The 27,491-nt window shown below is 43.5% G+C and overlaps 1 protein-coding gene and 1 non-coding gene across 9 annotated transcripts in view; one reads left to right on the forward strand and one right to left on the reverse strand.

The window, feature by feature from the left end:
- HECTD4 (HECT domain E3 ubiquitin protein ligase 4) overlaps window positions 1–15,705 on the reverse strand; it is a 182,887-nt gene extending 167,182 nt beyond the window's left edge. For all 8 annotated transcript variants that reach the window (XM_059408459.1, XM_059408455.1, XM_059408453.1 and 5 more), the window contains exon 1: window positions 15,301–15,705. In XM_059408459.1, coding sequence (XP_059264442.1) covers window positions 15,301–15,477 — 177 coding nt within the window. In that variant the 5' untranslated portion in view covers window positions 15,478–15,705. The remainder of the gene's footprint in view (window positions 1–15,300) is intronic.
- LOC132024055 (small nucleolar RNA SNORA67) lies at window positions 3,745–3,882 on the forward strand. The gene has a single exon (XR_009406166.1). It is a non-coding gene; the product is annotated as a small nucleolar RNA SNORA67 (small nucleolar RNA).
- Window positions 15,706–27,491: the final 11,786 nt, after the last annotated feature.

Below are 27,491 nucleotides of genomic sequence, written 5' to 3' on the forward strand. Positions count from 1 at the left end.
TCTTTCTCCCTCTGCCCCTCCCTCACACCAGCTCCCTCTCTCAAATAGGTAAGATAAATAAATAATAAAAAATAAAAAGGTAAAAAGGGGATGCCTGGCTAGCTCAGTCTGTAGAACATGACCCTCTTGATTTTGAGGTTGTAAGTTCAAGTCCTACACTGGGTGTAGAGATTACTTAAAAATAAAATCTTTTAAAAAAGTAAAAAGAGGGGCGCCTGGGTGGCTCAGTGGGTTAAGCCACTGCCTTCAGCTCAGGTCATGATCTCAGGGTCTTGGGATCGAGTCCCGCATCGGGCCCTCTGCTCAGCAGGGAGCCTGCTTCCCTCTCTCTCTCTCTCTCTGGCTGCCTCTCCATCTACTTGTGATTTCTCTCTGTCAAATTAATAAATAAAAAATCTTTAAAAAAAATAAAAAATAAAATAAAATCTTTTAAAAAAGTAAAAGAGGGGTGCCTGGGTGGCTCAGTGGGTTAAGCCGCTGCCTTCAGCTCGGGTCATGATCTCAGGGTCCTGGGATCGAGTTCCGCATCGGGCTCTCTGCTCGGCAGGGAGCTTGCTTCCTCCTCTCTCTCTCTGCCTGCCTCTCTGCCTACTTGTGATCTCTCTCTGTCAAATAAATAAATAAAATCTTAAAAAAAAAAAAGTAAAAATAAAGGCTTAATATATTTTAATTTAAATAATATATTTTACTTAACACATTATCCAAACATTTTCATTTCAATATTTAATCAATATAAAATGTTGAGATCTGGCGCCGGGTGGCTCAGATGGTTAAGCGTCTGCCTTCAGCTCAGGTCATGATCCTAGAGTCCTAGGATCGAGTCCCACATCGGGCTTCCTACTTTGCAAAGAGCCTGCTTCTCCCTCTTCCTCTGCCTGCCACTCCTCCTGCTTGTGCTTTCTCCCTGTCAGCCAAATAAATAAGTAATATCTTTTTTTAAAAAATTGAGATCTTTCAAATATTTTTTTTACATAAAGTCTTCAGAATCTGATGTCTATTTTATACTTTCAGCACATTTCAATCCCAAGTAGCCACATTTCAAGAGCTCAATTGGCCCCATGTGAAAGGTAGCTACCAATTGGAGAACATAGTACTGGAGGCTATTTAAGTAAAACTTCCGAACTTTGACAATACAAACACAAAGTAACAATTTGAACAATAAAAGAAACCAGAAGTATATAATTGTACTCTATTGAGAAATGAAAACAAGTGAATCTAGGGTTTTAAAAAAATGTCCCCCCCCTCCCCCCCCCCCCCCCCCCCGAGATATCAACTGTTACTTGTTGCCTCCACTTGTTTAAAATGGCTTTTTAGGGACGCCTGGGTGGCTCAGTTGGTTAAGCAGCTGCCTTCGGCTCAGGTCATGATCCCAGCGTTCTGGGATCGAGTCCCACATCATGCTCCTTGCTCGGCAGGGAGCCTGCTTCTCCCTCTGCCTCTGCCTGCCATTCTGTCTGCCTGTGCTTGCTCTCTCCCCCTCTCTCTCTGATAAATAAAATCTTAAAAAATAAATAAATAAATAAAAATAAAATGGCTTTTTATTAGCAACAGAATATCCTGATATAAAGTATATTAATGGATTTCTATTCATATAGCCTCAGCTGGCAAACATTCTCCTCAGACAAGGGAAAATTCCAAATTATCTGGTGGGAAAAACAACTGTTGTATTTCAAAAGAATTCTGTCACTTTTTAGGGGATAGTTTATTGTCTTAAAAAAAGTTTCCCTGTTAATGACACATGTTTGACACATGGACAAAAATCAGATTATCCAAGAAAACTACTATTAGTTAAAAGCTTGCAGTCAGTAGGTAATGGAAAAATTTATAGGAGGATAACATTTTCTATTTAAGGAGTTTCAAAAATGTGGTCACTTTTATTTCAGAAAATTGCAAACTATGCAGGTCGTCAGCAAACTTGAACTAAAATAGGAGATGCTGGGAAAAAGAAAGGCCATCTCAGGGGCCCTTCACCATTTGCTTTTGGTGGAGCCTGCCCACCCTTCTCAGATAACATCTGCAAACGTGTAAAATAAAATACCTGGGATTATAAGCTCCAATAGAGTATACTGAATACCAAATACAGTATACAGTTACCAAAATGCTTTATTTGTGCTATCAATATAGGAGCTTCATTCTCAATACATTGAATAACAAGATGCAATGTTTACCATAATTTCTAAGTGACAGTGAGCATAAACAATATTTCAAGATATGTTCAACATCTACAATATGATAGGAAAATATCAATGATTTCTACTGGTCATACAAAGTCACAGGTTCTGCCAGTACTACTAGGATTCTACTATATTCATAATTGAAGGAAATGCTGAATTTCATCTAAGGTATGAGTAAATGAAGATAAGATTTTCCCCATTCTAACTCACAAATACCCTAGATTCTACAGATGGTGCCTGGATTCTATTTCTCAGGTTCAAAACCCCCGAAGGAAGGAAACTTCTTTATTATAAGCTCAAAACATGCTTCCTCCAAAGTTTCCCACACATAGTTTTACCTTTCCACCCATTTTGCTCCTTTCTACGTTAAATAAACAAGTAATTGTCCCTCAACTACACCATGACTGGATGATCAGAAAGGAATCAGAAACAAGTAAAGAAGGTCATTCCTCTATTTTGTACCTGTTTTGATGAAAATATGTTGACACAGATTGTCCTTTAATATATATTTTTAAAGATTTTATTTATTTATTTGACAGAGATCACACGTAGGCAGAGAGGCAGGCGGGGGGGGGGGGGCGGGGAAGCAGGCTCCCTGCTAAGCAGAGAGCCCGATGTGGGGCTTGATCCCAGGACCCTGGGATCATGACCTGAGCCGAAGGCAGAGGCTTAACCCACTGAGTCACCCAGGCGCCCCTGTCCTTTAATATTCTTAATTATTTTACTTCAACAGTAAGAAAAGCAAACATATGAATAGAGATAGGAGGTCCAGATTTTCTAGTCTGCCCTGTAAATAGTTACATCTATTATATTTGTCTTTGTTCATTTGAAATCAGTAACGCAAACTACAAAGCACAAAGCAAATACAGTAAACACAGGAAAGATCTATTACAAACCAAGGTGAACGTTAATACTTTGTTGGTATAAAACCACTACTCGAATGATGCTTCTGTAGTTATTAGAATTACTAAACCTACAATTTGCATAAAATGGTTTGCAAATTACACATCTCCTTATTGTTAATCTTAAAATTGCTACAAACTGTGCTATGACCTAGTAATTCGGCCAACCGCAGGTTTCAGTAGAAACACAAAGGATTCAAGAGTGTCCACCCCAAGTGTCCCATCATGGAACATTAATTATTCTACAATTGTTCTTAATAGCACTTTATAAACTCAAAGCTCCTCAGAAATATTCAACATTATCAGGAGAGGAATCATGCAGCATGATTAAAAATCCCCTTAAATTATAAACTGTCTAGCAGTAATGGATCGCAGAAACACGCTTTAATAACCACTACAAATACATGATTTACCAAACTTTATGAAAGAAGTAACACTAAACACTAAACACACATTTTTTGACCTCCTCTAAGCTGGAATTATCTCTAAAACAGCAGATGTGGGGGTGCCTGGGGGGCTCACTCAGTTGAGCATCTGACTCTTGATTTTGGCTCAGGTCACGATCTCAGAGTCCTGGGATCAAGCCCCAGGTCGGGCTCTCCGCTCGGCGGGGAATTTGCTTATCTCCCCCCCCAGTCCTTCCCTCCTCCCTCCCCCGCATACACTCTCTCTAAAATAAATAAACAAAAAGCCCCCCCGTGCCCCTCTTCAGGAAAGTAGCAACTTGGAAGACCATCTGGCATGCCTGAGGTTGCTTGGGGAGAGGGCATGTCTGTTTCTTTGCCTTCCTTTGGCTGCCTACACTCTCCACTGTGGCCCCTCCTCAGGCTCATGCTGATGTGTCCTCTCCCCAGACCTAGGCCAGAGGCACTGATGTACAGCACGTTTCTTTAGTCATCAACGATGACCTTCCCACCAACAGGGAAAAAACTACATCCACAGAATCGGTCCTGGTAGATGATCTGGCCGTAGGGGTGTGGCTATTAACATGGTGACAGAAGAAGACAAGAGGACTCTTTGAGACATCAAGACCTTCTACAACACCTCCATTGAAGAGATGGCCCTCAATGTCGCTGACCTCATCTGAGGGGCTGTTCTGCTACTAGGCCCACCCAGGATTCAGTCTGGGAGGCTGAAAAGGAGTAGGAGGGGGGAGGGAAGGGAGCCAAGGGATGGACATCTTGTTATTGTCATTTTTTTTTCTTTGAATAAATGTCACTTTTTGAGGCAAAAAATAAAATAAAATAAAATTGCAGATGTGGGGCTCCTGGCTGCCTCAGTCAGCAGAGCACACAACTCTTAAGCTTAGAGTTATGAGTTAGAGCCCCATGTTGGGTACAGAGATTATTTAAATAAATAAACTTTTAAAAATAGCAGATGTGAGGAAAATGCTGTAAGGTACAGCAAGACAACTGTACTACATCCATGAATTACTATGCAGCCATTAAAAATTATGTTTTTAGGGGCACCTGGATGACTTAATTGGTAGAGCATGTGACTTTTTTTTCCTTTTTAAGATTTTATTTATTTATTTGACACACAGAGAAAGAGAGCACAGGCAGGGGGAGGAGGAGAAGGAGAAGCAGGCTCCCCTCTGAGAAGGGAGCCTGATGCAGGGCTTGATCCCAGGACCCTAGGATCACAACCAGAGTCAAAGGCAGCCTGCTGAGCCACCCAGGCACCCTGGACATGTGACATGTGACTCTTAATCTCAGGGTTATGAATTCAAGCCCCACATTAGGTGTAGAGATTACTTAGAAAAATAAATAAAATGAATAAAATAAATTGTGTTTTTAAACCTAATTTGACAAAATTGCTCCCAATAAGTGATAAAAGGATATAAAACTGTGTATAGCATATAATCTCAATTTTGTTTATATATAAAAAATATGAACGGAAGGAAATAGTAAAAAATTAATTAATATAACTTTTTGGATGGTACAACCAAAGGATATTTCTTCTCTCTTACACAATAGGTATTTTCTCGATTTTCTACAATATCCATGTATTACTTCCTTATAAGCAGAAAAGTTTTGAGTCACATAAAAATATAATTAACGTAATGTCAGTTATTTCTCATACAAGTTAAAAAGAAAAGTAGAGGGGCGCCTGGGTGGCTCAGTGGGTTAAAGCCTCTGCTTCCGGCTCGGGTCATGATCCCAGGGTCCTGGAATCGAGCCCCACATGGGGCTCTCTGCTCAGTGGGGAGCCTGCTTCCCCCCTCTCTCTCTGCCTGCCTTTCTGTCTACTTGTGGGCTCTGTCAAATAAATAAAATCTTTAAAAAAAAAGAAAAGAATAATTACCCTTTATACTGGCACGTAAGAGAGAAAATTTTAAGACAAGCTGTGTCTCAACAGTCTGCCTAATGACTACCATGCACTCTGAACACACAGCAGGGGCCAGTGGGTCTCTTCCCAGAGTGGGCAGCTCCCTGGCACGACTCGAGTCTGGCAGCAGCCCCAGACCATCAGAATTAAGAAGCTGCTCTCTCCTGCCTAATATGGACATGGTCTGTATTAACTGGATTACAGACCAAAATGAGTATATGTCAGGAGCCCAGGAGATCAAGCCGCAAGAGAGGCCCTCTGAAATGAAGTGATAAGAGCCAGGCGGCACTAACGGAACATTCTGGCTTCTTCCAGCAGACCATGGTTTAGCATGTATTGCCAGGTACCTAGTTACATCTAGGGGCTTCCTCTTTTGGAGCGAGCGCTGTTGGCTTAAGCAAAGGATAAAATCAAGCAAATCCATGAGTTCTAAAATAATCTCTATGAGGGTGTAAGGAAAGGAGGTCCTACCAAACACTATTACTCCCGAGCATAAACTAATACGGTCACTTCGGAGAGCGATTTGGCAATATCTATTAAAATTTAAAATGGTCACCTATGACCCAGCAATTCTCCTTCTCAGGAACTGCTCTAGAGAAATATTCCAACATGGGCACAACAGGCGTGCAAGGGCATGCACTGAAGCATGGGTTTTTTTTTTTAATAGTGAAAAACTGAAGAGGGGGCCTGCGTGGCTCAGTCTGTTGAGTGTCTGACTGTTGGTTTTGGCTCAGGTCATGATCTCAGGGTCATAGGATCCAGGCCTGCACTGGGCTCTGCACTTAGCACAGGGTCTACTTGTCCCTCTCCCGCTGCTCCTCCCCACCCCCACTCTCTTTCTCTCTCAAATAAATAAACAAAATCTTTTTTTTAAATAGTGAAAAACTGGGCGCCTGGGTGGCTCGGTGGGTTGGGCTGCTGCCTTCGGCTCAGGTCATGATCTCAGGGTCCTGGGATCGAGTCCCGCATCGGGCTCTCTGCTCAGCAGGGAGCCTGCTTCCCTCTCTCTCTCTCTGCCTGCCTCTCCATCTACTTGTGATTTCTCTCTGTCAAATAAATAAATAAAATCTTTAAAAAAAAATAAAATAAAAAAATAAAATAAAATAAAATAGTGAAAAACTGAAAACAACCAAAACACCTATTGTGGCAGCATGAATAACGACCCCCCCCCCAACCAGATATTTAAGTCCGAATCCCCAGGACCTGTAAATATGACCTTGGATGGCAAAAAGGACTTGCAGGTGTGATTAAATTAAGGCTCTTGAAATGGGGAGATGAGCCTGGATTATCCTGGTTGGGGTAGAGGGGGGTCCTCACAAGGGTCCTTATAAAAGGAATGCTGGAGGAGCCAGTCAGAGAAGACATGTGATGACAGATCTCAAAGCAGGACCACACACTCTGAAGATAGAGGAAGGAGCACAGAAGCCAGGGAACAGATTCTCCCCTAGAACCTGCAGAAGGAACCATACCTGCCAACAGCTGACTTTAGCCCAGTGAGACTCATTTTGGACTTCCAGTTTCCAGAAACGTAAGAATAAATGCAGAAATAAATTTGTGTTGTTTTAAGCCACTAAGTGTGTGATGATTTGTTAGCATAGCAACAGGAAACTAAGACACCCATCAGTCGGGGAATGGCTAAATAGGCTAGTGTTTCTGGAGTCCCATGCAGCACTTAAAAAAAATGTGGTAGATCTGTATTAGGAGACATAGGAAGATCAAAACATGTCATTGACTTAAAAAAAAAAGGTTATGAAAAGATATGCCTAGCATCACATCTTTTCTGTAAGACAGAAAAAAATATTAAAAACTATGCATGCACACAAACACACATAAAAGTACACATTCAAAAATGATCGTGGGCCAGCTAGCTCAGTCAATAGAGCATACAACCCTTGATCTTGGGGTTATGGGTTCAAGCCCCACCCTGGGTGTAGAGATTGCTTAAAAATAAAATCTTTGGGGATACCTGGGTGGCCTAGTCATTGGGCATCTGCCTTTAACTCAGGTAATGATCCCAGGGCCCTAGGATCGAGCCCTGCATTGGGCTCCCTGCTCAGCGGGAAGCCTGCTTCTCCCTCTCTCACTCCCCCCACTTGTGTTCCTACTTTCACTGTGTCTCTTTCTGTCAAATAAATCAATAAAACTTTAAAAACAAAATAAATAAAATCTTTTTTTTTTTTTAAATGATCCTGGGGTGCCTGGGTGGCTCAGTGGGTTAAGGCCTCTGCCTTCGGCTCAGGTCAAGATCTCAGGGTCCTGGGATCGAGCCCCGCATTGGGCTCTCTGCTCAGTGGAGAGCCTGCTTCCCCCTCTCTCTCTGCCTGTTTCTCTGCCTACTTGTGATCTCTGCCAAATAAATAAATAAAATCTTTTTAAAAAATGATCCTATTACTTTTTTTTTAAGATTTTATTTATCTATTTATTTGACAGAGATCACAAGAAGGCAGAGAGGCAGGCAGAGAGAGAGGGGGAAGCAGGCTCCCCACTGAGCAGAGAGCCCTATGTGGGGCTCGATCCCAGGACCCTGGGATCATGACCTGAGCCGAAGGCAGAGGCCTTAACCCACTGAGCCGCACAGGTGCCCCAAAATGATCCTAATATCTTAAAAATTTGAGACTGATTTAACAGAAGAGGAGTAGATCGAGACCAGGATGAGGAATGGTGCACAAAAGGCACTTCAGTTTCATCGGTTTTACCATTTTTTATATGGATATAATCATGCATTCATTTTAAAACTTTTTAATGGGTAAAAATTAAAATTAAAAAATATGTTAATGGATACATAAATTGCGTTTTAAAAGGCAGGATCAAAGTAATAGTCATATGATATCTGCAGTCCTCTCTCCGTTTGAAGTAACCATGCGTTTGTCCCACAGCGGATCACCTGCTGTTATTTACATTGTCTACAGCTAATGACTAAACATCTTCCAAAGCAGACTACACTCCTTGTGTTCAGCCCGCAAGCACCATTGTAAAACAAGACGGAAAGAGGGGGAGGGAGGACAGAGCATGGGGCCCTTTCAGTACTTGACAAGCCTTTCATAATTATCACTACAGGTACCTTATGACTTAGGAAAGAACAGGTGCAGGACAATCCGTCCAGTAGCCCGGGCCAACAGGTGGCACTTTGCGACAGTCAATATGGAAGCCAAGAAGACAGATAATAATCAAAACTGATTTATTTAGCAAGACCTTAGGCATACAATTGGAGGAAAACTGAAATGAAGACTTTTACCTCATCTGCCCAGCCATACTGCAAACAAACTGGGAAGGAAGAAAATTCCAGAGGGATCACACACACACACACACACACACACATCCCCTAGCATCTCCACTATTCACTAAAAGAGAAAAAAAATTCTGTCGATGGCACAGTTTTGCTTTCCTATAAAATGGACAGCTGACTGAATATGCAAAAAACAACTTTCCAGCAACGTAGCACCTTATACAGCCAGTCCATACACACTTTAAGTCCATAATCACAACCCTCCTTATCTAACCCTTCCATTAACCCTATTATTACTCCCCTCTTACAGATGATGAAGCATGTAACATAATAATTTTCGAGCCTGGACCCTGGGCTAGAGCTGGACAGATCTATTTCCCTCTCGGCTTTGCTACTAACTGTATGATCGCTGTCAAGTTACTTTACTTCTGTGCCACAGTCTCCTTCTTTGTAAAATAAGGATAGCCATAGTAACAACCCTATAAAGTTTTTGTGAGGACTGAATGAGATAATGGGTGTGAAGTGCTTAGCACAGAGCCTGGCACCCAACATGCTGACGCTGTGGTCATGGCAGTAAGTAGAGGTGGGGACAATGGTGATGAAGTTGCAGTGGAAGAAGAAACCAGGGATTAGTAAAGCTATGGAACTTGCCCAAAGTCACACAGCTAGTACAGGACAGAGCCAGAATTTCAGTCCCAATCTGATTCTTTAAACCTGACTCTGACCTCTAGGCAAATACTGCTCCCCCCTACCCCCGCAATACGATAGTTCATTCTAACTTTATAGCTAGCCAGCCAAACCGGAGGGCTGGGTGAGCCATTTGCCCAAGGTCACAGAACCCCGCACACAGATTCAATGACTCTTCTTCCAGTGCTCATTACTTACACTGTAATTAGCTTTACTCACGAGCAAAGGTAGTTTTATTAATTTATTAAATTATCTCTTCCAAATTTATAATTTGGAATCCTATAAAAGTATATAAACCGCTTCCAAAGGAATCTGACCAAAGGATAAACTGGCTGGTGGTATTCTCCTAGGAGAATAGACCAACATTTATAAATCTAACTTACCATCTCAAAGGTTTCATCTGAATGTGTCCTAAGTATTCAAAGCCTTAACTTATTCCAGTTGATCAACTCCTTCCCTTACAAAGCAAAACAACAAACAATGAACAAAAAAGTCTCCTAAGCCTTTTTTCATTTCCTAAACAGTATCAGTAAAGCATTCTGGGCTTGCACAGGGTTTGTTCTAAAGAAATAGAACAGGCATACAATAAACTACACATATCTAAAATGGACAATTTGATGAGTTTTGACATATGCATATATACAGCTATGAAACCATCACCATAGTCAAAACAGGGAACATATCCATCACCTGAAATTTTTCCTCATGTACTTTTTTTAATCTAATTTTTTTATTGTGTTATGTTAGTCACCATACAGTACATCATTAGTTTTTGATGTAGTGCTCCAAGATTCACTGTTTGTGTATAACACCCAGTGCTCCATGCGATCCTTCTCCTAACGGCCTCCATGTTACTCCTTATGCTCCACAAGTCAGTGAAACCACATGGTAATTGACTTTCTCTGCTTGATTTATTTCACTCAGCGTAATCTCCAGTCCTATCCATGTTGATGCCAAAGTTGGGTATTCACCCTTTCTGATGGCTGAGTAATATTCTGTTGTATATATGGACCACATCTTCTTTACCTCATGTACTTTTGTAATCCCTCTTCCCATCCCTTCTAGTCCACTTTCATCCCCAGGCAACCACTCATTCGCTCCCAGTCACTACCAATTAGTTTGTATTTTCTAGAATTTCACGTAAGTGAAATCTTAAAATATGTATTCTTGTTTGTCTAACTTCTTCCATTCAGCATAAATCATACTGCTGATGGACCTGCTGATGGACCTTCAGATTGCTTCCAGTTTTTGGCAAGCACAAATAAAGCTCCCAAGCTCCCATGAACATTCATGTTCAAGTCTTTTTTTTTTTTCCCCATGTTCAAGTATTGTGCATTGGTGTAAGGGTGTAGGGATGGGGTGGGTTCTTATAAACACACACACACACACAATGGAAAATAAGAAATATTAGCTGAAATGTCTGAGTTCAAAATTAACCTAAACTGTAGGGTACAAAATATCTTGGTCAATTTGGGCAAGTTAATTAGCTTCTCTGCAACATCCATATGTGCAAGGGGAGATTGTAAAGAAAACTGAGATAGGAAGCAGAAACCTTTTAGAACTTCCACAAATAAGCTGGTTTTTTCTTATAAATTCCCTTAAAAAAAAAAAAGACTAATGTTCTATGAAATGTAATACAAAATGAAATATTCGAGTTGTCATTTTTGAGTTTAAATTTCTCTTAAATTTATGTTTATTTCACACTTAAAAAAATAATTTCCTACATGCTTTCACTTTCTGCCAACAATAAGAAATTAAAATACAGGTAGCTGGGCGCCTGGGTGGCTCAGTGGGTTAAGCCGCTGCCTTTGACTCAGGTCATGATCTCGGGGTCTTGAGATGGCTCTCTGCTCAGCAGGGAGCCTGCTTCCCTCTCTTTCTCTCTCTGCCTGCCTCTCTGCCTGCTTGTGATCTCTCTGTCAAATAAATAAATAAAATTTAAAAAAAAATACAGGTAGCTATTTTAAACACCAAGAAAAAACCTCACTCTGCATTTCTAATATATTCAAAGTCCTTATCTAATAGCCTTACTTAATCTGCATCCCCTACCCCCATCTTCTATCACTCTCCTCTTCCCCTTGGCTTACTGGGCTCAGAGCTCCAACTATGTTTCCCTCTGAAGCACTTGGCTCTTGCTGTCCTCTGTCTACGAGGTACTTTCCCCAGCAGCCATCTGGGTACCCTCTCACCTCCTACAGGGCTCTGCTCAAATGCCATTCTGTGCTTTCCTTTCCTGCCCATCCTATGGGAACCCTTCCCCACCATTACACCCCATTCCTCCTACCCAGCTATAATTGCTTCCCCAGCACTTATCATTTGAGGTATCACATATACACATATATAAATGTATTTGATTATTTGTTATTGTCTATATCCTCCCACTAAAATAAAAGTCTTTTTAAGACAAAGATTTTCTTTTATCCTCTGCTGTATCCTCAATGCCCAGGACAATGGGTCCTGCTCACTTCTGAATTCCACAAACACTTGTTGAAGAAATTTGATTACACATTATGTATTCATTTTAAAAAAACAAATTCTGAGGGACTTGTCTGGCTCAGTCAGAAGACCATGTGATTCTTGATCTTGAGTTCAAATGCTACCTTGGGTGTAGAGATTACTAAAAAAAATAAACTTTAAAAAACACTTCTGTTTGGGGCCCCTGGGTGGCTCAGTGGGTTAAGCCTCTGCCTTCGGCTCAGGTCATGATCCCGGGGGCCTGGGATCGAGTCCTGCATTGGGCTCTCTGCTCAGCAGGGAGCCTGCTTCTCCTCATCTCTCTCTCTGTCTGTCTCTCTGCCTATTTGTGATCTCTCTGTCAAATAAATAAATAAAATCTAGAAAAAAAAAAGAAAAAAGAAAAAACACTTCTGTTTAAAATTCATTAGAAAGAAAAAAAAATTTAAAGATTTATTTATTTGACACAGAGAGAGAGAATCTAAGCAGGGAGAGTGGAAGAGGGAGAAGCAGGCTCCCCACTGAGCAGGGAGCTGGATGCGGAACTCGATCCCAGGACCCTGAGATCATGACCCGAGCTCAAGGCAGTCGTTTAACCAACTGAGCCACCACCCCAGTAAGAAAATGCTTTTGGTTGAATTAAAATGTTAAGTCAATGTTGATCCACTTTGTAGGATGGGTTCTTTTTTCAAATTGACATTTAACTTCGAGCAGCACTTGCAAAGTGAGAAGAACACTGGAAATCAAAGGCAGGAAGGCTAGGATCTATTCATCTATCCTGCCATAACTAGCTTTACCACCGAGCTATAACCTCTCCTGATCTCAAATAACTTCTCTCTAAAATGAGGAAAGTGATTATTATCTCCAAGGCCCCTTCTTGCTCTAAAATTCTGAGAATCTACTGCAGTTAGTGCACACTTCTGCATTAAGGTTGCCAATCTTAAATTAGTCAGCTTAATCCAAATTTGTCCTAATCCAAAACTGTCAACTGAAGGAGTCTATCTAACTAGAAAACCCTGTGATGAAATGGCCATTGGTCAGCCAGATGTCCCCTGGAAGGAGAGGGTTAGAAGAGTGTACCCCATAGGGGTTAGGAGTGGCAGCATTTCAAAAAGTTTGTTTTTTATTTATTTTTTAAAATATGTTATTTATTCATTTGCGAGAGGGAAAGAGAGAGAACATGAGCAGGGGGAGCGGGCGAGGAAGCAGCAGGCTCCCAGCTGAGCAGCGAGACCGCAGGACTCAATCCCAGGACCCTGGGATCATGACCTGAGCCAAAGGCAGATGCTTCACTGAGCCACCAGGCACCTCTCAAAAATTAGTTTTTTTTAAAAGTTGATGAACCTCTAATCTTCCTCAAATATGAAAAAGAATACATTACTACAAAGGACATAAAAATATCTGTTTATACCCTAACTTTAGCTGGTTATGAAATTTAGATAATTACGAATAGAATGTCATGCATGCAAGGAGGATATCGCGATCAGGAGCAGACATGTTAGAGACCAACTGACGTGGGTTAACGCCCAGGCTCTCTGTGTGTGATCTTGAGCAAGTCACATACTTACTCTGCATTTTGCTTGCCTCACCTGCACAATAGGCGCAACATTTATAGTTGTTACAATAGGTAACAGTAGTTAGCTTCTAGGATCCTTTTAGGAACTAAGTAAGATGATGTCTGACACACAGAATATACTTAATATTATTATTAAATAACTAAACATGAATACACCCACTCAAACACAGATCTAACAGCCACAGAAACATTCTTAGCTATCCATTTCTACTGATACAATACAGCTAATATAATATATAGCTGACAGTCATATTTATTACCCATACACATACTGGTTTCTGAAAGGTCAGAACATACATTTTCTGTAAGAGTTCTTTAAAAATCTAAAATCCAAGCCAGGAAGGTTTTCTTTAAGATCATTCTTCTGTGGAAAGCGCTGATAAATAATACATTTGTGCAGTAAACATCTTAGGAAAGCCAACTTAAGAGCTTAACTACTCCTATCTTTTTAATCCTAAAAATAAATATATTACATACAACAAAATTTTGGGATCTGCGAACTTAGTCTCTAAGGAACAAAGAGCATCCACTTTCCACATTTCACATTCAACAAAGTCAATTAAATAAAAAGATTCCACCATCATACCATGATACCCTTTGAGTTTTCAAGCCAATAAGACACTCAGACACTTGCTTTTTCTAGAATAGGCCCAAATGAGACACAAGAAAACCATAAACCTATGTTAGGAATTCCTATCAACTTGTATCTTCCCTTTTGAGTGGCTAGACTATAAAATAAGTCAATTAAGAGTTCACAACGGTAATGCTGCAACCTCAACCTCAAATCCAGGCACAAAACACGGTGGAACGCAGTCGCATCTCAAGCACGCCCAAACAAACGTCCTGGCCAACGCGATCGGATCACTACCGTTTCCAGAAACACACAGTAATGGGTTTTAATCCATTTCTATAAACGCTCCTTGTGCTGAAAGCCAAAGTGCATGCAAAACCGCAAAACACAAAAGATTCTTCGCATTCCGTTTTTAGCCAGAAGACAGGCCATCCTCTCCGCGCCCTACCCCAGGGAGTCCTCCTTGCGACAGTAAGAATTTCATGACACCCCATGCTACCTACACATCAAAATATCACCCCTCAAAGTGGAGGGGTTGCAGCGTCAGCATCGGCTGGCCTCGATGAAATGATACTGCCAGTATTCCCACCTCTGGGCAAACACGACACCAACTGAAGTCGGTGGAAAGTTCTAATCAACCGAGCATATTTGGTTTCCTTCTGCCCCCAAACCCAGCAGCAGCACAAATGCGGAGATTTTCTTTTGCACCTGCCACAGTTCCTAAGCCGCGACCCCCCCCCCCTCCGAGCTCACGAAGGCCTCGAGGCCTAAAGCGCCCGTGACCCTTTGCGGAGAGCGCACGGAGGGCCCCTGTAGCATCACCCTCGCTGTCCACACCGCCCGCTTCCCTGACAAAGGCCCCGTGTCAATCCGAGGCACGACACAGAGAAGTTGCTGGATTGCCCATCACGGACCGACAGCTGCCAATACCCTCCCCCGGAGGGGAAGAAAAATCAACATAGAACTGGGAATGAGAAAACGGGAGGTATACAACGCTAAAATTAAAATGTCCCCAAATCTAAGCAACCTGGGTGTGCCCTGGAAGTGAGACCAGGGGGTCCATGGGGGAGGGGAGAGAGAGCCAGGGCGTGAAGGCCCTGCCGGGTGATAGTCTAATAAAATGCCGGGTGTCGGAACGCTCAGAATGAAACCACAAATGCAATCCCCAGCGGGCTGGAAGCCCAGAGGAGGCAGGGAGGAGGGCGGGCTGCGGACCTGCGGCCGCGGCCCCCCACCTGTCCTCCCCGCGCCCACACACCTGCCGGGGTAGCCTTCGGGGGGGCCTCGGGGTGGGGGTGAGGCAGAGCGTGACGGCCCGACCCCGGGGATGCGGGGCGGGTGGGCTAATCTGCTGGCAGAGGCGGGGGAGCAGCCTCGCTCACCTCCAAGTCGGTGTCGGCGGCCTCCGGGGCCCCGAGGATCTCGCTGGGCAGCTCGGCCAGGTCGGTGACCCGGATCAGCCCGTCGTGCAGGAAGATGGTCTCCTCCTTCACCGAGAGCCACTGCGCCGAGTCCGCGGCCGCCGCCGCCGCAGCTGCCGCGGCCGCAGACGAGCCCATGGCCCCGGCTGAGGGGTTGACGGTGAGGAGCAGCCGCCCGGCCCGGGGGAGACGCGAGCAGGAGCCGCCGAGATCACCAGTCCATAGCAGCAGCCGCCGCGCCCGCCTGCAGCGCCCCGCGCACCGCCTCGCCTGTGCAGCTCCGCCCTAGGCGGTCCGAGCTGCCATCCCCCCGCCCCCGGCCCCGGAGACCCCGGCCCCGCCACCACCGCCGCCGCCCTGAGGAGCAGGACCCGCCTCTGCCGCTCAGCAGCCAACTGTCAGTGAGACGCCATGTTGGGGGCGGGGCTCCCGGCATGCCCCGCGGAGCGGACAATACAGGCTCCGCCCATCCGCTTGGCCCCGCCTCTCAGGGCAGCCAGGGGCTCACCCGTCTGCGGGACCTGTGCCTCGCCCTTTACTCGGTCTTGTCCTCAGACTGACCTTCCCCTCTTTGTACCCCTAGACATTCCGGGCGCCCTCGGTCTGCAATCCACCGAGAGAAGAAGCCGCCGCTTCCCCTCCTCTACCTACTCCTGTATGCACTCCTCTCTCAGGGGGCAGACCCCCCCACCCTAGGCAGAACACGGAGGCTCACTCCCTGCTTTCGTATTTAAATGAGATATATGCAAAAATCTGGCACGGCTACACTTGTTCTTAAGGGCTTAGTAGCGCCCACAGTAGGTATTTCATATGTACTAAAATGTCTAATACCCAATAAGCCCCCACAACCTGATGTAAACAAAGCACGGGTCACAAGGCTTGGTGCCCAGCATCTGACAGTACGTGCTCCCTAGCGGGGCTGAAACTTGTTATATTCCACCAATATTTAACAGATTGACATGCACCTTAAATATATGCACGCCGTCCCATTTTTATGAAAACGTGAAAGGAAAGAACTATGTAGAGAAAAATGTGTAGGAGAACACATTCCAAATTGTTAATGTGAGTTGCTGTGGAGAGTGGGACTGGTCTATAATGGCTGAGGTGAAGACTGCGATCTTTGTATTGATTTATAATTAATTTTTTAAAATATTTTATCTATTTTATTTATTTATTTAACAGAGAGAGAGAGAGAGAAGTAGGTAGCGACGGGGCGGGGGGGGGGGCAGGCTCAATACCAGGACCTTGAGATCATGACCTGATCGGAAGCCAGAGGTTTAACCCACTGAGCCACCCAGGCGCCCCTGTATTGACTTATGATTAGAAAAAGCGCTCATTGGTATCAAAGGACTTGGAAATGTATGCATGTCCATGATAAATAAATAAATAAATAAACCAACACCATGCACACAGATGTTTATAGCAGCTTTATTCATGATTCCCACAACTTGGAAGTGACCAGGATGCCCTTCAGCAGGTGAATTCATAAATTAAGGTCCAGCCAAGCAATGAAATATTGAAAAGACATGAAGAAAAGAAAAGACATGAAGGAAACATCAACGGGTGATACTAAGTGAAAGACACCAGTTTGAAAAGGTTATATTTGGGACACCTGGGTGGCACGGTCCGTTAAACATGGGACTCTTGGTTTCAGCTCAGTCCCTGATCTCAGATCCTGAGATGGAATCCGCCTTGGGTTCTATTGTGGGATTGAGCCCGGTGTTGGCATCTGCATGCAGCATGGATTCTGCTTAAGACTTTTTCTGCCCCTTCCCACTCTCTAAAATAAATAAATTAGTTAAGGGATGCCCAGGTGGCCCAGTCGGTTAAGCATCTGCCTTCAGCTCAGGTCATGATCCCAGGGTCCTGGGATCCAGTCCCACTGTGGATCTGGGAATCCCTGCTCAGCAGGGAGTCTGCTTCTCCCTCTGCCTCTGCCTGCCACTCCCCCAGCTCGTGCGCTCGCGCTCTCTCTTTCTCTCTCACTCACTATCAAATAAATAAAATCTTTACACTAAAAAAATAAATAAATGAGATTTTAAAAAGAAAAAAGTCTACATACTGTGTGAGTCCAACTATAGAACATTCTGGAAAAGGCAGAACTATGGAGACAGGAAAAAGATCAGTGGTTGCCAGGGTTTGGGGGCATGGAGAGAGTGATGAGTCGGCAGAGCATGGAGGATTTTTAGGGCAGTGAAAATACTCTTATTTGGTACCGTAATGATGGGTACATGGCATTATTCATTTGTCCAAGTGCATAGGATATACAGCACCAAGAGTGAACCATAACGGAAGCTATGAACTTTGGGATGATGACGTGTGAGTGTGGGTTCCTCAGTTGCAACAAATGGACCATCTGGGGGGGAAAGTTGAAGATGAGGGAGGCGATGCATGTGTGGAGGCGGGGCGGATGTGGAAAATCTCTGTACCTCCCTCTCAATTTTGCTGTGAACCTTAAACTGCTCTGAAGAATAGTTCTCATAAAGAATAAATAAGCAAATGCATCAGAAGAACATTAAAGTGCATACCTTTGGACCCAGCAATTCAACTCTAAAGTTGTTGTTTTTTTTTAAGATGCTGCCTTCTTTTTTTTTTTTTTTAATTTTATTTATTTATTTATTTGAGAGAGAATGAGAGAGTGTGAGAGAGCAGAAGATCAGAGGGAGAAGCAGACTCCCCAAAGAGCTGGGAGCCCGATGCGGACTTGATCCTGGAAGTCTGGGATCATGACCTGAGCTGAAGGCAGTCGCTCAACCAACTGAGCCACTCAACTCTGAAGTTGTTTAAAGGAAATAATCAGCCCCATAGTCAAGGACGCATATGCACAGGTGTACAGGTCACTGCTGTTTATAAGAAGAAAAACGATAACCAGTCTAAACATCCAACAGTATGGAAATAGTTAACCATCACAATGGTATGTACCGTAAGATGAAATACTATGAAGTCATTCAGAATAAAACTTACGAAGAATATTAATGCAAGTGAACGCTAGTGATCTATTGCTAAATGGAAAAAAATCAGGCTAAAGTAGTAAGGAAATTTTGGAATTCAATTATGTCTATGTATGATTACATTTTAAAATTACATGCATGTATGGGGTGCCTGGGTGGCTCAGTGGGTTAAAGCCTCTGCCTTCGGCTCAGGTCATGATCTCAGGGTCCTGGAATGGAGCCCCGCATCGGGCTCTCTGCTTGGCAGGGAGCCTGCTCCTCCCCCCTCTCCACCTGCCTCTCTGCCTACTTGTGATCTTTGTCTGTCAAATAAATAAATAAATAATTTTTTAAAAATTACATGCATGTATGACTATAGATGTAAAATAAAAGCCTGGAGGGTATCATGCCTGATGCAACATTTGGGTGAATCTCAGTAGTGCATTTCCGGCTGACTGGGGGGATCTGTGGAATGTTTTCCCAGTTGTCTTCCAAGAGCAAGTATGATTTTTAGAAAAAAGAAAAAAATTTTAAAAATAGAAGTTATCAGGGCACTTTGGTGGCTCAGTTGGTTAAGCATCAGCCTTTGGTGTAGGTCATGATCCTGGGGTCGTGGGATCAAGCCCGGCCTTGACGGGCTCCCTACTCAGCGGGGAGCCTGGGTTTCTCCCTGTCTTCCCTGTTCATGCTGTCTGTCACTCTCTCTGTCTCTCTCTCAAATAAATGAATACAACCTTTAGAAATAAATAAATAAAAGCTATTGAGCTATTGAGGAGTTAGAATACATCTATTCATTTATCTACCGTATACCCTTAAGACTTTTCATTAACAGCCCCACTGTACAAGAATGGAGGCTCCGAATTAAGGAACGGACACCTGCCTAGGAATTGGCAGAATTGAGATTTAAACCCATAGCAGGATTCATCCTGCACTGCCTCCCTCCCAAATAAATAATGTATATTCACAGCACTGTGGCAACAATCTCGGGCCCCTTATCATGATTTTAATTTCATTTTTATGGTACTTATTCCACAAGCATTTTTTAAAAGATTTTATTTATTTAGTTGGGAGGGCAGGGGGGAAGCACGGGAGAAGCAGACTCCCCACTGAGCACGGAGCCCGACGTAGGGCTCCATCCCAGGACCCTGGAATCATGACTTGAGCCCAAAGCAGATGTTTCACCAACGGAGCCACCCAGGTGCCCTCCACAAGCCTTTGCTAAGCCCCTAGTAGATGTCAAATCTTGGCAGGTATATAGAATGGAAATCTACCTGAATACCAGAATTCATGTATGAAAAACCGACTCCCCACTCTGAGAGACCTGGACGGCTGTAATAACATGTGTTGAAAATATTCCACGGAAAGGTGGTCTTTCTCCTTTTATTCATTCAACAAATATTTCTTGATTCCTGCTGTGTCACAGATGTCACTCTAAGGCTGAAAAGTGTCGCAATTGAGTGACAATCAAGTGGGGGAGACAGACAGGAAGGAAAGAACACTAAGTCTGACAGTTCAGAGCCGATCAGTGCCCTGAAAATAATAAAACAGGCAAATGTGATGAAAAGACCGTTTCACACATCCTCACAATAACCCTCTGAGTGAGATAATATTATTGTCCCCCCTTCCAGTTGGGACACCATAGCTCAACTAGATACTGAATGTCTCACAGCCAGTAAATATCAAAGCTCAGCTATGAACACAGGTCTGTCTCATTCTACAGTTCTAGCGTCCTCACTTTGTTTTTGGGTTTTGGGGTTTGGTTTTGTTTTGTTTTAGTAAGCTCCATGCCCAACATGAAGCCCAGTGCAGGGCTTACCCTCACAACCCTGAGATCAAGACCTGAGCTGAGATCAAGAGTTGGATACTTAACCCACTGAGCCCCCCAGCTGCCCCCCAGCTTCTTTTTTTGGGCTGTAAAGAAACCACTTTCCTTTTGCTCACAACTTCCAAACCTAATTTTTTAATTAGATTTTTATTTTTTTATTTTTATTTTACTTTTTAAAAAGATTTTTATTTATTTATTTGAGAGAGAGAGTGAGAGAGAGGGTGTGAGAGGGGAGAGGGTCAGAGGGAGAAGCAGACTCCCTGATGAGCTGGGAGCCCAGTTTGGGACTCGATCCCAGGACTCCAGGATCATGACCTGAGCCAAAGGCAGTCGCTTAACCAACTGAGCCACCCAGGTGCCCTTAAGTAGGTTTTTAAATGCTCAGGTTTTATAATCTAAACAACTTTCTTGTGTAGCTCAGAGAAACATTCTCCTGCTCTTACCAGTTATATTCCAGGACCAGGAGCCAAGACGCCCAGGAACTATTGTCTTTTACCCACAATTAATGAAATCAGCTCATATCCAGGCCTGAAAGTCTTTAGACTGAATAATGAATAGTTATTTAATATTTTAGCAACAGTAATTAATTAGTCATAGGACTGAATGGCTGCCATCATTCCATGATGAGGCAGGTGATGAATTAATATTTATAGAACCCCCTCTGGAAAAAAAAAAAAAAAGACCATTTACTGGAAATTTCTAGAATGGTCAGAAAGACAAAGTCTCTGGTCAGAAGAACTCTATGCTGGACGTCTGGGGGCAGAGAATCCAAATTTAGTCAAGACAACACACATAGACACACACACACACACACACACACACCACGCACACACCATGCACACAGGAAACATACAATCATAGGTTCATAGAAAGGAAAGGTTGATGGTTGATGATTTCTCTTCTTTGGAATTGTCCTTCCCACTCTTCCATTCAAGAATGGGGTGTTGAGGGGCGCCTGGGTGGCTCAGTGGGTTAAGCCGCTGCCTTCGGCTCAGGTCATGATCTCAGGGTCCTGGGATCGAGTCCCGCATCGGGCTCTCTGCTCAGCAGGGAGCCTGCTTCCTCCTCTCTCTCTCTGCCTGCCTCTCTGACTACTTGTAATTTCTCTCTGTCAAATAAATAAATAAAATCTGAAAAAAAAAAAAAAGAATGGGGTGTTGGGATGGGAAGAGAAGAGAAGGTGTTAACGGAACAACCCTACATTGGAAGCAAAGAGGAAGCATGAGAAATCAGGAAGAATAGCTTTTGGACCTCAGTTTTCCCTGGGAGGCATCTCTCCAAGGGACCGCGAGCTTGTTGATGGAGACCATCTCCCTGCTGCCCCAGCTGCTGACGTGATGTTCACTGGCCTCAGCTCAAGCTGGGGCCCCTCTGGGATTTTGCAATATCTCTCCCTTCTGCTGGCTTTTCTGTACCAGCTGACTGTCTAAAATGAGTCTCTAATCCTTACTGGGCTCACAGAAATGCAAGTGTGGCGTGAAGATAAGTGGTCCTTCAAAAGCCTTAATAGAGCTTGAAATAGCTTTAAACAAAGCATCCATGTTAATTTTTAAGGTTTTTTTCAAAACACAAGGAGAAAAAAAAAAATAAACAACACGCGCACATCTGCTAACAGACACACACATTGACAGAATATGTGGGGGAGATTGATTATTTCCATCTCACTAATCACAGTCTCAAAGAGGAAACATACACCTACTCTCCCAAATGATCTGGTAGGTCCTGTTCTTTTTTTCCTCTTCTTTTTTTTTTTTTATTCAAGGAAGATTATTTTGGCTCATGTGGGTCTATGAAGCAGCAGGGAAAGGACGTCGGATGAAAGAGATATTTGGAAAAATGAAGAAGGAGAAATTCTGCTTGGCGCTCCTTTGAATTACCATAACTAAGGCACCAGCCTCCACGCTGATGAAAAGCTCTAGATGAAGCAGCATTAAGTGCAGCTCCTGTTGGAAAAAATCAGGCATCACGGAGCTCTGAAAGTTGCTCTGTCCTCTGGCGCCGCCTTGTGGCCATCAGAGGCCTTGCTGCCATGGAATTTAAAATTTCGACTCGCCAATTTGCAAAAAAAAAAAAAAAAAAAAAAAAGCCCCTCTGCTGCAAACACTTAGATTAAGAAACGGTCCCCCCGCAAAGGAAAAGTAAGCCAAAGACACAGTCATGGAGTTTGCACAAAAAGAAAAGCAAGCACTTTATGTTTTCTTTTATTCCGTATTCCCTGAGTGCAAGAAGTCCTATCTGTGATGACAGATCATATGGAGCAGAAGCCCCCGCTCCGTATTTGGGCTGAGCGTCTACTTTGTGCAGGGAAAGATTACGATCGTGAAGCTTAGGATGGGGAAGTGACTTGGAACAAGTACGTCTGCAAAGGATCAGAAGTTCAGGGACCTGGTCTGAGACGTGGGAAAGGTTCCCCAAGGATGTCGTGTTAAATGATGTGCTTGAGTTGGTTAAATGAAGAGAGGATGGTCCGGAAAAGTTGGTAACCTGAAGAAAAACATTACATGAAATGCAGTGTGTGTGACATTTGAGTCACAGACTGCCTGGGTTTGGGTCTCAGCTCCCTTGCATGTTACCTCGGACAAATCATTCCACATTTGTGCTGCAGTTTTCCTACCTTAAAATAGGCTCACGGGGGCGCCTGGGTGGCTCAGTGGGTTAAGCCGCTGCCTTCGGCTCAGGTCATGATCTCGGGGTCCTGGGATCGAGTCCCGCATCGGGCTCTCTGCTCAGCAGGGAGCCTGCTTCCCTCTCTCTCTCTCTGCCTGCCTCTCTGCCTACTTGTGATCTCTGTCTGTCAAATAAATAAAATCTTAAAAAAAAAAAAAATAGGCTCACGGTAATCATACCGACTTCATAGGGCTTTCCTGAAGATTAAATGAGTGAATATGGGCAGGACCATTAGTGCCATGCATGAAATGTAAGCAGCTCTCAACAAGTGTTAGTTACTATTAAATGTGGCTCCATTTTTCACCAATAATTGAAATCAGATTTTAATTTCAACCCAGAGATGGTGAAGATCTTGGGCAAACACATTGTCAATTGCAGTTGGCACTTGAAGTCAGCATGTCTTTTTGGAAAAACCCTTGACCGCACATACCCAAAGTCATGAAGGGACCACGCCTTTTGAGCCATGGTTCACTCCTAGATATTGATCTGTGGAAATCTTTCACCAAACAAGGAATTGTTACATTCTTACTTTCTGCTGGACTCTTAGAACTAAGTCATAGCTCCTATTCTCAAGAAGCTTAAAATCTAAGGGGTGAGAAGACCTCACATTGCTGTGTTAGCAGTCCTGCCTGTGAGGCGGAAGTGAAGAATATAGAGCAGGAGCACTTGTTTCATATTTGGGGTGAGACTTGGGGGCAGATAAGAGATCAAGAGCAGTGGTTCTCAACTGGGCATGATTTTGGCTACCAGGGAACATATGGCAACATCTGCAAATGATTTTTTTCATCACGAGTAGGGTTGAATGCTACTGACATCCAGTGAATAAAGGCCGGAGATGCTGCTAAACATCCTACAATGCACAGAACAGTCCCTGCTCGCCCATACACACGCACACACACACACACACACACACTATCCAGTCCCAAATGTCTTTAATGTGGAAGCCCAGAAACTGATCCAAAGCAATGACTGGAGTTAGAGGAAGGGTAGTAGTAGAGAGGAATGTTCCAGGCCTTCCGAATAGCACGTGCAAAATCCAAGAGGTGAGAGATAATAATGTACATTTAAAATAAAATAAGGGACACTTGGGTGGCTCAGTCACTTAAGCGACTGACTCTTGGTTTCGGCTCAGGCCATGATCTCAGGGTCATGAGATGGAGCCGCGAGTCCAGCTCCGTGCTCAGCAGGGAGTCAGCTTGAAGATTTTCTCCCTCTGACCCTCCCCACACCCCCAACCCCGCTCACGCCCTTTCTCTCTAAAATAAATAAATAGGGACGCCTGGGTGGCTCAGTTGGCTAAGCAGCTGCCTTCAGCTCGGGTCATGATCCCAGTGTCCTGGGATCGAGTCCCACCTCGGGCTCCTTGCTCGGCAGGGAGCCTGCTTCTCCCTCTGCCTCTGCCTGCCATTCTGTCTGCCTGTGCTCGTTCTCTCCCTCTCTCTGATAAATAAATAAAATCTTTTAAAAAATAAAATAAAATAAATAAATAAGTCTTTTAACAAAAATTTAAAAAGGGGCGCCTGGGTGGCTCATTCAGTTAAGCGTATGCCTTTGCTCAGGTCATGATCCCAGGATCCTCAGGTCCAGCCCCACTCTGGGCTCCCTGCTCAGCCATGAGCCTGCTTCTCCTTCTCCCTCTGCCCCTCCCTGGGTTCATGCTCTCTCTCAAAAAAAATTAATATAATCTTTTTAAAAAAATTAAATAATACGCAGCCATTGAAAAGAATAATTCTGAAGTCTTGGTGGCAATATAAAAGATATACGAGATAATATTCTATGAAGAAAATCAGAACACAGGAATTTACGTACATTCATGGGAACTACAGACATGTGTACCTGCTAACTTGAAAATTGTGTGAAATGAGCATGAGGGTGGCTATTTTCTCTTGTCATGAAGCATTTGGACTCCAGGGTCACACTTGTGGGTTTTATTCCCCACCATTTTAGTATTATTGAAGGCTGTGCCCTGAAAGTTACTTATTTTTATGCCAGCAAGTTTCTTTTCCATAAAAAATACATACTGAAGGCTCTAATGAGTTAAAAATCAATAAGTCGATCAGATTCCTGCAACTGTCCATTTACTAACATATATTAGTTTTCCCTTGTGTCTTCCTTAAACCTGTGTCCATATAGAATCTTTCAAATATGCAAATATGAGGGGCGGCTGGGTGGGTGAGTTGTTGGGCATCTGCCTTTGGCTCAGGTCATGATCCCAGGGTCCTGGGATTGAGTCTGGCATCAGGCGCCCCTCTCAGCGGGAAGCCTGCTTCTCGCCCTGCTTGTGTTCCCCTCTCTCACTGTGTCTCTGTGAAATAAATAAAATCTTTTAAAAAATGCAAATATGATTATCAAGTTCCTCTCCAGCAATAACATCCTGATCTCTCTTGACTTTGTTGGTGGCCCACAAAATTCTCAGGATCAAGCTCTCGTTGAGTTACAGTGTTTCTTCTCATGGTCCTCACCCCCTCCCTATACACTGAACCCCCTGAGAAACTTATAGTTTACAGACTAGATAACATCATTCCCTTCTCTGGGCTTTTCTGTAGTTCTGTGATAAACTGGAAAGAGTCTCCTCAGGTCTTCACTTTCTCCCTTTATTAAAATTATACAGCTCTTCCCTTTGTTATGTGACCATAGTGGGCTGAAGAGTGTTCCCCCCAAATTCATGTCCATCCAGAACTTGAGAATGTGACCTTATCTGAACATAGGGGCTTTTTCAGATGTAATCAAGTCAAAATGATGTTATACCAGATTGAGCAGGGTCACCTCATCTGAAGACTGTGACCTTATAAGGAGAAGGACATTTGGACACAGAGACACAGAAGAGACATAGAGGGAAGAAGGCCATGTGACAACAGAGGCAGAGATTGGAATGACGTCTCCACAAGCCAAGGAATGCCAAGGATTGCCAGCAACTGCCAGAACTTAGGAGTGAGGCCTGGAGCAGAGTCTTCCTAAGTGCCTCCAGAAGGAATGAACCTTGCCGACCACCTGAAGTTGGACTTCCAGCCTCCTGAACTGTGGGACTGGGTTTCTGTTTTTTTAAACCCCACACTTAGTGATATATTGTTACCGCAGCTCAGGAGACTAATAGAAGGACTTTCCCAGATGGCCCACCAGAGTAAGTGCAGTAGATTTCCCCGCCCTGTTGAGGTTGGGTTGGCCACGTGACATCCCTTGGCCAATGGAGTTTTAGCAGATGTGATGTGAACAGAGGTGAAATCTGTGCAGTTTGGTATCAGTCAAGAGAAGCACGTGCTTTGGGAATTGTTGGTCCCCTAATGAGATATGTGGCACACTTGAGCCCCACAGATCCCTTCCTTGAGGTAAAACCAACCCACAGCCTATCCACAGCAGGGATGAAATATGTGCTTTTTATTGTCAGTCAGCCACTGGTGATACTGAGATTTTTTTTTTTTTTTTTTTAATGGTTAATCCCTAAGTCCCTACTGCCTGGCATGGTGCTTGGAAAAAAGTAGTTGCTTCATAAAGGTTTTTCTTGCTTAGGGAATCTGAAGATGCTGTGCAAAAAAATTCACACATTCAGCCACAATGTGGCTTTATGATTTACATGAGGCTGTGACCTCAGCTGCAGCAAATTCTTACTAGATTCATCTCCAAAGGCAAGGGAAACAAAGGCAAAAATGAAGTGTTGGGGCATCAAGATAGAAAGCTTTGGCACAGCAAAGGAAACCGTTGACAAAACCAAAAGAGAACCAAAAAGATGGGAAAAATATTTACAAATGACATATCCGATAGTAGGCTAGGATCCAAAATCTATGAAGAACTTCTCCAATTCAACACCCAAAGAACAAATAATCCAATCAAGAAATGGGCAGAAGACAGGAACAGACATTCCTGCAAAGAAAACATCTAAATGGCCAACGGACACATGAAAAAATGTTCAACGTCACTCAGCATCAGGGAAATACAAATCAAAATCACAATGAGATACCACATCACACCAGTCAGAATGGCCAAAACTAAGAAGTCAGGAAATGATAGGCGTTGGTGAGGATGTGGAGAAGGGGAACCCTCCCACACTGTTGGTGGGAATGCAAGCTGGTGCAGCCGCTCTGGAAAACAGTATGGAGGTTCCTAAAAAAGTTGAAAATAGAGCTACCCTATGACCCAGGAATTGCACTACTGGGTATTTACCCCAAAGATACAAATGTAGTGTCCAAAGAGGCACCTGCACCCCTGTTTTTAGCAGCAATGTCCACAATAGCCAAACTATGGAAAGAGTCCAGATGTCCATCGACAGATGAATGGATAAAGATGTGGTGTACATCTATACACACACACACACAGGATATATATACAGTTGGATATGCAATATACAATATACTACACAGCCATCAAAAAAATGAAATCTTGGCATTAACAATGACATGGATGGAACTAGAGAGTATTATGGTGAGTGAAATAAGTCAATCAGAAAAAGACAATTATCATATGATCTCACTGAGATGTAGAATTTAAGAAACAAAACAGAAGGTCATAGGGGAGTAGAGGAAAAAATAAAACAAGATGAAACCAGAGAGGGAGAACAACCATAAGAGACTCTTAATCATAAGAAACAAACTGAGAGTTGCTGGATGAGAGGGTCGTGGAGTGATGGGGTGAATGGGCGATGTCATTAAGGCAGGCACGTGATACAATGCGCACTGTGTATCATATAAGACTGATGAATCACAGACCTGTACCTTGGAATCCGATAATACATTATA

This window comes from Mustela nigripes, chromosome 8 (genome assembly GCF_022355385.1).
Source record: "Mustela nigripes isolate SB6536 chromosome 8, MUSNIG.SB6536, whole genome shotgun sequence".
In the NCBI taxonomy this organism is placed as follows: Eukaryota; Metazoa; Chordata; class Mammalia; order Carnivora; family Mustelidae; genus Mustela; species Mustela nigripes.